Source organism: Gossypium hirsutum, chromosome D01 (genome assembly GCF_007990345.1).
Source record: "Gossypium hirsutum isolate 1008001.06 chromosome D01, Gossypium_hirsutum_v2.1, whole genome shotgun sequence".
Classification (NCBI taxonomy): domain Eukaryota; kingdom Viridiplantae; phylum Streptophyta; class Magnoliopsida; order Malvales; family Malvaceae; genus Gossypium; species Gossypium hirsutum.
The window spans coordinates 59,499,869-59,511,010 of NC_053437.1; the positions used below are offsets into that span (position 1 = coordinate 59,499,869).

At 29.8% G+C, this 11,142-nt stretch overlaps 1 protein-coding gene across 1 annotated transcript; it reads left to right on the top strand.

Annotated features, from left to right (window-relative positions):
* The first annotated feature begins 6,717 nt into the window (after window positions 1-6,717).
* On the top strand, window positions 6,718-10,504 carry LOC107921445 (myb family transcription factor PHL5). Its single transcript, XM_016851293.2, has 7 exons — window positions 6,718-7,416; window positions 7,496-7,691; window positions 7,764-7,840; window positions 7,939-7,978; window positions 8,056-8,101; window positions 8,180-8,249; window positions 9,974-10,504. Exons 1-7 carry the CDS (start codon window positions 6,904-6,906, stop codon window positions 10,181-10,183), a joined length of 1,152 nt encoding a protein of 383 aa, XP_016706782.1. The 5' UTR covers window positions 6,718-6,903; the 3' UTR covers window positions 10,184-10,504.
* Window positions 10,505-11,142: the final 638 nt, after the last annotated feature.

The following is an 11,142-nucleotide window of genomic DNA, read 5'->3' on the forward strand; positions in this document are numbered from 1 at the left end:
GACCATTCATAATAAAACAATATAACAAATTGTTGAGACAATTTATTACAAAGTTGTATTTGAACTTCACATTTATTTTTTTAAATTTGATATTTAAGTTTTTTTCTTTTTACAATTTAGTACTTTTACTCTTGTTTTCTTTAATATCTACTGTTGCGGAGAGCACATTTTTTTTTATAAGTATTTATATTTTGGATGTTTTATATGTGATACAGGGGCATAACTATATACCTACGATAGAAAATTTTTTATTTAAGTAAAAGTAAACTTTGACTCTTCTGAAAATGATAAATTAATCTTTTAAAAATTATAATATAAAGATATAGAATATTAAAATGGTGAAATTGTATTTTTACTATCATAAAAATTACAATTTAATTTCGGTTCTCCTAAAAAAAATTTCTGATTTCGCCCCTGGTGTGATGTGCTTCAATGTCTTCAAGGGAAGGGATTTGTAAAATCGTATGAGGGTAAAAATGTAAAATAAAAGTATGTATTATGAAGGCTGGAATCACCATCCTAAAACTATCCATAACCTCTTCTTAACCGATTAATAAAGAGAATAATGTGCTTCAACACACTCGAATATGCATCTTCCTATATTGATAACAATGTTCATATCAATCGAACTAAGACTCAATCAATTAATATATAAAATTATTTAATTATGGAATGCATCTTATATTATGTGATGAAAATTAAACCACCCTAAAAATAAACTAAAGAATCTAGATTTATTTGCCGTCAGATCTTAAACCTGAGCACCTTTTTGTATCCTAAACCAGAAAAAAAAGCCAAATGAGTTTTCCGAAGCTTCCCATGCAGAAATTAATTAATTAAAAAATTATCCTCGTTTATAGTGCATTGCTGCTTTGGATGCACTCTATTGAAAATGCCACCTTACCTTTTTCTTGTTTTCACTTTTTGTTTCTTTCTTCTTTATTCATATGTGTGATTTGTGAATTTATCACAACTTTGATTAGGAATTAGTTGTGTTATTTTGTCACTTACTAATCCAAAATTCAAACCCTAATTAAATATGTGAAATCCAACAAAATTTCAACATCAATTATGAGATGGCATTATGTGTAACGACTAAATTATATAACTTAAAAAATCTCTTTTTTATTTTGTATTTTTTTTTGGTATATAATCAATCTTTTAAGCTATATGACATGATTATATGATGCCCAAAATATCTCCAATGTCGAACTTATTCATCTGGACAAGATTTTAGATAAGGGTGTTATAATAAACATCGATAATGGCGGTAGAACGATTGTAAAATAATAAGAAAAAAAAGAACACATAGATTTTGCATGGAAATTCTTTCGGGAAAAAAATCTCAGATAGAGGAGTTGAAATTAACTAATGTTGAAAAATGAATGATACAATAGTGGTTTCGACTACATCTATTTAAGGGTTAAAAAGCTCTGTTCTAATCAAAGTCAAATAGAAGAAGAACAGTTCTATACGGATTCAACTTGTGTTGTAAGGCCCTCGCCTTTCGCCCTACAGATTCTCTTATTTTGCCACTGTATTTATTTCTTCAACAAGTGCGGAATTTGAGTCACACAATCTCTAACAAAGGGTTTTTAAAAAAGATAAATTCAAGTTTCAATAAATTTTAAAATAGTATTGGTGGTGAGATTAATTGTTGTAATGGTAAGATAAATACGGTAGCTATGAGACTAAAATTAGTGGTGAGATGTGTGTTTGGATTCAAGCGTAGTTGCAATGGTGAAGTTGGAATAGAAATGAAAGATTTATATATAACATATAAATAATATTATATTTATATTAAATTATAAAGGGTAAACTATACAAATGGTCATCTAACTTTAAAATTTTTCAATTTAGGCACTAATGTTTATATTTTTTATGTTTTGATCACCCGTCGTTAAATTGATAACGGAAATAATAAGATGGCCTTCTTCTAATTGGTATAATAATACATTTAGTCCTCAATACTTACATATTCTATCAATTTGATTCTAATTCCAAATAATTTAATAAATTTAACCCTTCACATTTATAAATTTTATCAATTTGATCCTCAAATTTCCTAATCAAAGCTTTTCATTTTTAAAATAGAGACATTCTACATATATAAATTTACTAACGAGCTATTTTCTAAGATTGTTATTAGTCTTGGCTCCATTAATGCTGGAGAGTTTTGGTGTTGATGCAAGAACAGTTGAGTCGTAAGATTGGCGAGATTGCATGGAACATGCCAAACCCGATCCATTAAAAGAATCTGAGTATGACGTGTCATTACTTAGAAATCATCTTAAATTCGAAACCAGTTCTGGCAAAAGCTTTGTAAAACTTTAATGTTTGAATTAAACCATTATTGGATTAAATATAATGTTTAAATCTAATGGCGTGTAAACTCAAGTATAGTATAGTATAGTATAGTATAATATAGTATAGTATAGTATAGTATAGTATAGTATAGTAACATTATTAAACAACATATAATACTTAATATCCACAGTATGAAATTTCACTAAGATTTTATAAAAATAAAGTTTTAACAAACAAAAGTTCTTTATACAAGTTCTTCTAAAAAATACACTTAGATGTCACCCCCACGCTTCATGCACAATAAAAACAAATCATCTATCTTACATAGCAACAACGCTTTGGCGTAGTCCTTCAGATAAGGCTTCCTTTAGTCAATAAGCCTGAGAAGGAAAAAGTAACCAAGTAAGTTCGAATGAACTTAGTGAATTCCAAAGAGATCTTAAGTAAGAAAGTTAACTGCACAACTGCATCTTTAAAAAGGAATTCACACATTAACATAGAGTATGCCCAAAGGTGTATGCAGAACTCAGATAGAATCAGTACACCAATGGTGTATCACATAGGCAAATACTATACGTCAACTCAACATAACTCAGACAATTCTTTCTCATGCCAGCCACGTACCCAGATTTTAGAGTAAAATATATAAGTTACAATCTCATTCATATACATTCTTCACCATAACTTCTTATATCATTTTCACTCAGTATAGCATGTTTGATGGTGTTCTGTCAATTCGGTTTGCAATATACCTACCTTACTAAAGGCTACACAAACATATCTCCTCATCTCCATCTCCATATATCAGAAGTAGTTGGTAGTGGGTTAAACATGAAAAATGACCCGTACTTCATATCACAGATATATTGAACTCAAACTAATGACTTTGGACAACCATTATTCACACACATACACTTTTCATCCTTTACAAAGAAAGAATACTTGCCTTATACAATTATAAAATAAAAAAGGCCACAACACATGGAAATAAGAAGGAACTCACAAGAAATTATAGCAAAGTTTATAAACAGGTCTATTGCCTTTATCACTCGGACCTTCAGTAGCTTCTTAGGCTAAAAATGAGGATAATTATACATATCATATCACTGATCTATCAAATCTAAACATGTATGCAAGAATCATCAACACTTAATCCAAAATCAGGAAGATTCTTTCCTTACACACTATTCTAACATTTATGCATGTAGAACTAAAAACACGTAAATAACTTTAAAGATAACATAAGGTTCATCAATAATTGCCAGTGAGCTGGTACAAACGTATAAGTTAGTTGAATACAACGAACCTAATTTCAGAGAGGTTTTCTGGACTTTAGCTTTTAGAGAGTTCAAAAAAAAAATCAAGAAGAAAGAAGAAAACAAAAAAGATGCAAAGATTTTCAGAGAAGTCACCGCTATTATTATATATTTAAGCATGGAGACAAGGTTTAGTGAAAGAATCAAATAAAATCCACTAACACTCTTAATTCTCGTGATTAAGTACGCTTATCATAATTTAAGTCTTTTCATCTACAGTAGCTTAGTTTCATTCTAACTAAATTTCAACTTAACTACTGATTACCTTACTAAAATAATAAACAAATCTAATCAGTTGCGAACTTGACTAGTTCGCCAAAGTATCTAGGGTGGCGTATATTTAACAGAAGAGTTCGCTAAACCACAGATCTTGCCAAGACTAAGAGTTCGCCAATTGGCATAACACTCACAACTCTATACCTATCCTAAACAAACACACACTTACTTTTATCTGCCCTTATTGTACCAACTATATGCCAAACAGTAATCAGGTGCAGAGACTTCACCGGGTGGGTTGTTACATTACATTGGGTTGTGATCTAGGGAATCTAATAATGAATAACCCATTCCTGTTGGCTAGACAAAGTTGTGAGGGTGTTCTTTATTCGGGGGTGGAGTCATAGGACTATATTATCATTTGCAGATTCACTTATTGATCCTTGACAAGGAGTGACAAACACTAATTTTTAAAAACTAAAATACTTATGGACCTATCATTTTACTAAATGTGAGATGCTAGCAAAAGTACTCCTTTGACAGGAGTAAACCCCCGAAGTGAGATTTATAACATAAAAGAGCAATTCTAATTAAAACCTTGGAAATATTGTACCTATAGTCAATTGAAATATAAAAACCAAAGCAAAAAGGGGACTTTTTACATCGTTTTAAACATTTGGTAAGTAGATACAATTAACTAGATTTCTTAATTTCGAGCTAATGGTGCAAGTATCCAAGAAAACATATAGAACCATAGATAATAATTTTTTGTTTGGGGTTTTACAAATTTATAGACGTGGAATGTGTCTATTTCAAAAGTTGAAAGCTTTGGTTAGGAAGTTTGAGGATCAAATTGATAAAAAATTTAAATGTAAAGGGTTAAATTTATTGAATTATTTAGAATTAGGATCAAATTAATATAATATGTAAGTATTGAGGACTAAATGTGTTATTATACCAGTTAGAAAAAGGTCACCTCATTATTTCTGTTATCAATTTAACATGAGGTGACTAAAATAGGAATAAATACAAATGTTACTGCATAAATTGAAAACTTTTAAAGCTGGGTGGCCAAAACAAGAATGTGAGTATAGTTGGGTGACCATTTGTACAGTTTACCTATTTATAAATTAATAACATAAAAATTAAAAAAATAAACATTATTTTGTATTTTTTATTATTTATGAGATTACTTATTTTAATTGATATTTTAAGGTTATTTTATTTTAATTCATCATATTAATTATAATAACAGACTATATTTTTATTGAATTATTAATGTAATAAAATAATTAATTATATAAAATTAAAATCATTTCAATTTGTTACTTATTGATTTGGGTGGAAAAATTATTCATTAATTTATTGAATATATTTTTATAATTTTTACAATTATTAATTGTTTTAATGGGAGAGCAATTTATTCACTAGTAGTTCAACCCAAATAAATGGTTAACCGAATTGAACTAGTACTAACTGAATTAATTGAACTTTTAATTATTTAATTGTTAACTGGACCGAATTTAAAAAAAAAAATTAATCGAACCGAAATATTTCAATTAATTAGGCCGGTTAACCGAATTAATCAAAATTTATATGTTTTTATCTTTTATTTGGTTAAAATAAGTATAAACCATATAAAAAATAAATAAATTGATAATGTTCATTTGATCGATTTAAAACTACATATAATTTGTATTAATAATTATTCAGTTTGGTTAATTCAGTTATTTACCCGATTTTGAATAGAATTAACCAATAACCGAACTTATAAAAAATTATTAACTGATTTCCAACCAAATTAGATCGGTTAATCGAATTAGATCAGTTTAATTTTTAACCGAAATTTGAACACCCCTACTCAAGTACAGTCAAAAGGACTTCAAACACTAATCGGACCAGAAATCGATCGATTCAACCACGTGTCTAGATTGATTGAGTCAATTTTTTTTAAAATTTTTAATAATTTATTCAATTAAAACCAATATATTAATTGAACCGATTTGATGAACGACCCGATACTAACTAGTCCTTTATTATCCAAAAGCAACAAAATTATAAATTTGCCGAAACTCACTACACTGAAAGGCAGTGAGAATGGACAGGAAGCCTTAATCCAACCTGACAGGTAATTCTATTTAACAATTATAGCCAAACATTCATTGGCATGAAGTTGATTGTATACACATTTAGAGAAAGATTCTATCTCTATGTAAGTATATATGCGTAAAACATCGGCTAGATTCCATTGTTTTAACTTTAGAGATGAAATAAAAAAAATGATAAAGAGGTTAATTAATGAAGTTGGTATCATCCGAAGTAATTGGATGATCTTAAATGGAGATGGGGTTTTCAACATGTTTCCGAATCTTACAGTTGAGAATCGACTCCCACTTTTGAGATATATTGGTATAATAGTACTCCATCAACTTTCCCTTTTTTCTGGTAATTTCAGATACCCCATTTGAAATGGGAAAATGATAAAACAAAAGAATAATGCTATTTAATTTATACATATATTTGTTGAGGTGTCTCTGCTAAAATTGGAATTTATGCTGGTATCTTTTTTGAATTATGAAGGCTATAAATCCTTTGGTTTTGATGTTTTATAGACTTGGCTTTTTTGTCTTATTTCTACTTTTGATTATTGAAAAGTTGGAAACGTAAATTTTATATTGTGAATCAGTTTTCTCAAACAAGGACAATACCTTTATTTTAATTTATTATTGTCTGGAATATATTAATGTATTGGCTTCGGTCGTGTCAAATTGGCAATAGATGAATGTTCATTCCAATCCATTAAATGTATAATAATAAATATTATATATATATATATTTTGTTGTATTCATCATATCTTAAACTTCAAGTCATTGAGGAATATAAATCAGAATTTTTCTACCATAAATCTGAATTCTTCATCACACTGCCATGGTTCTCCTTCATCTTATCTGCATCTCCTTTCCTTTGATTTTTGCGCGTATTCTGCGTGACTTTTTCATCTTATAATTCATTCAATACTACACTCACTCGCTGGTGCCATCTTTGATTACTTTTGATTTGTAAATGAACACTCAGAAGCTTGATTGCCAAGAAAATGTAGAACAGAACCTTGGGTTCAGTAGGGACTGCAATTTTGAATATATTGGTTTTCAACAGCCATGGAACATGGCTACTCCCATGGTTGATGGAACTGTTTCGCATCACCCAAAATCATCATCTTCCAGTACAATTCTGGTTGGTTTTCAGACACCAGGTGCTGCCTTTTATGCAACTGAAAGATGTATGGGGTTTCCACAGTACGGGTCATCGTCTCAAGGAGCTGCCACTTCTTTTTGTTCTCAATACAACAAGTTGTGCAATTCTCAGCTTCCTTCATTCCATGCCTCTGGGGACAACTTTTCCATCCAATCACTAATGAAATCCCAGATTTTTTGCAATCAATACGAGAAATCTTCGGATAAGTCCTGCACAACCACACAAGATCCCTCGCATGATCTAAGTAACTTGCTTGGAACCAATGCTGCCACCCTTCCCAATCACTTTTCTGTTCCTTTCCGAGGAAATCAAGATCAAGGGGTAAATTTCTTTTTCATTTTACTATGAATTCTAGTTAGTGAAATGAAACAAGTTTGTTCTTAGCTGTTTTCCTCTGCAGGCTTATTGTAATTCACATGGTTCTTCGCCTGCAAAGCTAAGTTTCTTTCTACAAGAGAAGCAATCAAGTCCCGGTAGCTTTTCGGTTTCTCCTAGTTCAACCGGCACGGTGCTCACCAGTAAAACTCGAATAAGGTGGACACAAGATCTCCACGACAAGTTCGTGGACTGTGTTAAACGCCTTGGGGGTGCTGAGAGTAAGTCAATACTGCAACACCATGATTTTCAACTTTTTTTTCTCAAATGATTTATTGCTTTGGATCTAACAGAAGCAACTCCAAAGGCAATTCTGAAACTAATGGATACTGAAGGATTGACCATCTTCCATGTGAAAAGCCATTTGCAGGTATTTTATGTTGTGTTGATTATATTATGTTGGTGAAGATATGAAGATCCTCTTGCTAAAATTCTAATATCAGACGTTTCCTTACGGTTTTCTTACAGAAATACCGAATTGCAAAATACATGCCAGACTCTGCTCAAGGTATAATTTGCATAAATACATACTGATTATATATGCTTCTGCAAAGACCAAAAGTTCATACCCTTTTATTGTTGCAGGAAAATCAGAGAAAAGAAACGATTTAACTCAGATTGATGTCAAAACGTAACTTCTATTCCTAGTGTAGTGCTATTATGTTATTATATGCTGCAATTTAATCACAAATTGTAATGTATATGGCAGTGGTTTGCACCTCACAGAGGCATTGCAGCTTCAGTTGGATGTTCAAAGACGTCTTCATGAACAATTAGAGGTAATAGCAATTGTTCTTTTCATTTTATCTCATTTTTATACTATATCTCTTTTGGTTAAATTTCAACTTTGGTCCCTCCGCTATCCTTAAATTTGAGATTTTTTAACGTAATTTGGTTTCTATATTTTTTATAATGTTATTAATTAGTCCAAATAGTTAATATCCTTAAATTTTTTAATTAAAATATTACATAATCATATATGATTTTAATACTACAAGGGTCTAGGTGGCATAGCTTCTCTCTCTTTTTTTTTTGGGTTTTGTCTTACCCTTTTCTTTTAACAATACTCAAATTTCAATTTTGGCTCTTAGTGTAATTAATTAATATTGTTAACTATTTCAATTAATATGCCAACGTCAATTTTTCTTACTAACATTATTCCCACAAACAATTATTTTTCTTAAAAATTCATTTCATTATTTTCAATATTATTTTTATTATTATATAACTACCAAGTGAATATTTTCTTGATTTCAAAATGTTACACTAGTGAAGTCAATAGAATAATTTTAACTATGGTAACAATTGGACTTAAATTTTTAAATCCAAAAAAGTAGAGGGGTTAAATTCTTGAAGATAAAAATAGGGGATTAAATTCTAAATGTATGAAAAGTATAGAGATTTAGAGCATATTTCAACCATCAATTTTTTAGTTTATAATTTGACACAAACAAACAATCAACCTAGCACAAAGCATAGCTGAAACCATACTAATATATATAAAAGGAAGGCCGAAGGCTTTAAGACCTTCCCACGTTGACGTGTGCCCCTTATTCTTTTTCTTTTATATACATTATAGGAATATGGTCAAATCTCATTGTAGTGCTTTAAAAAAAATCCAAGTCAACTATGAAATTATAGGCACAACTTATTTTTCCTCCTTTTATTTAGTCATAAGATATTAGTAAGATTGTAGCTACTATGTTTACATTTGAGATTCAGTCTTTATATTTTAATTCGACATAATTTGATCATATATTTCTACAATGACATTAGTTAATCAAAATAAGTAACATCCTTAACTATTCTGATTAAATGATGATGTGGATTTTCATAAAAAAGCATCTTTATAATACAAATAATATACATTTCCGCATGAAGTTGGAATGAGTATTTTTAAGAAAAAATTTGACCTAAACATTTTAACCGGAATAATCAAGAGTATCAACTATTTAAATTAACTAATGATATTATGTAAAATTAAGGTATAGATATTAAATCCTAAATTTGAACATAATAGAGGGATTATAACTAGAATTTGATCTAAAACAATCTCTGCCTACCACAATCACTTGTCATTTGTTTTAATAAAAAAAAAATTGATATTTAAAAAAACTTATTTTTAATTTAATTGGTAAGTGATTATATATTTAGCTGAAGCAAAGTGGGGATAGCAAACTAGTATAACTTAAAGTAGTGTTTACTTATACCGATTAAATAGTGAGTTATCCCATTCCCACCTTGGTTAAATTCTATATTGCTTGTCGATTTTATTTTCAAGTTAGGTCTATGTTTGTTCAATGATTAAGCATTGTATAATCAGGGGTGGCGCCAGGAGGCTGGCAGGGGGCCTAACCCAAATAGAAAATTGCATGTTTAGCTATAAAAATTTTATAAAACTATAAGTTAATACCAAGTGAAATTGCACTTTAGTCCTATAAACTATTTGGTGGCTTCGTTTCATAACCTTACAATTAAGCTTTTGTTTCATTTTCATGACCAGATTCAGCGAAATCTACAGCTTCAAATAGAAGAGCAAGGAAGGCAACTTAAGATGATGATTGATCAACAACAGAAAACTAGTGAAAGCCTCTTAAAAAACCAAGATTTCAACATCAGTCCATTTGATCCTTCAATTAGCTTTCAAGATGTTTTTGAAACTTCTATTGCAGAAAGTTCAGGAACTGGTAACATATCATCCAAGATAAGTTAGAGAGCTTAGTCAGTTGCATGTTAAAAGGTTGGCCCAATTACAAGGCATGTCAACAAAGCCCAGTTCTTCCTCATAAAAACAAGACTATCAAAACAAAATGACTCTAACTAAAAACATACAAAATACATAAATGAGTTTCAATCATGAGTTGAGCCGCTTTATGAGCTTTGGATATGTGAATGTTTGTTAAACGATTCATGCACATCATCAAGCTCTTATGAACGACAATGACTAGTTATAACTATCATACACTAGTCAATGTAATTCTCTCTTTTGATAGCTAGTTTGTTTGCAATAAAAATTCATTACTTTTTTATTTCCTATAAGTAGTATTGTAATACATTTTTGTTCGGGTCGAGCTCTATTTTAGAGTTTATATTGTGATATTTTGATTTCTCATAGATTTATTTTTTATAAAAAAAATTGAAGTTGAATCTTATTTCACATTTTAGGGCTTGGTTTTAATTTCAATTTTTGCTTTTAATTTTGACTTATTTTAATTTTTTGGTTTGTATTTTATTTGTGTTTATTATTTTAAAGTTATTTTTAGTATTGTTATACCTCTATTTTGGCTTGAACATGTGGAAACATGGGGAGTGACCAAAAAAATACCCACAAGAGACTTTAGCTTTGTGCCTCCCAGCTGACCTAGAAAGTGTGCACTCACCATGAGGGGACCACTTAAGGTCATTGAGACCTAGTAACCTTGTACTCCTTCTGTAGCATCCTTCACTTGACTCAAGGATTAAGTCTGAATGCGAAGCACCACATTCATTGTCGAAGCAATATGGAATAGCTTTTCTTTTATAATCAATTCAAAACATCAAACATTTAACATATTATATAAACTATTCATTTCAACCATAAACAAGTTCAAGGATATTAATTAAAACAACTAGATCTGCTTCTCATTCAACATTAACACAATATCATACTTTTATCACACTTTACATATCATT

Bases quoted from the DNA above. Each gene is read 5' to 3' on its own strand.
- LOC107921445 (XM_016851293.2), top strand. From the start codon at position 6,904: ATGAACACTCAGAAGCTTGATTGCCAAGAAAATGTAGAACAGAACCTT. The intron at 7,417-7,495 runs GTAAATTTCTTT...TTTCCTCTGCAG, and splicing joins GAGGAAATCAAGATCAAGGG to GCTTATTGTAATTCACATGG. The intron at 8,250-9,973 runs GTAATAGCAATT...TTTCATGACCAG, and splicing joins GTCTTCATGAACAATTAGAG to ATTCAGCGAAATCTACAGCT.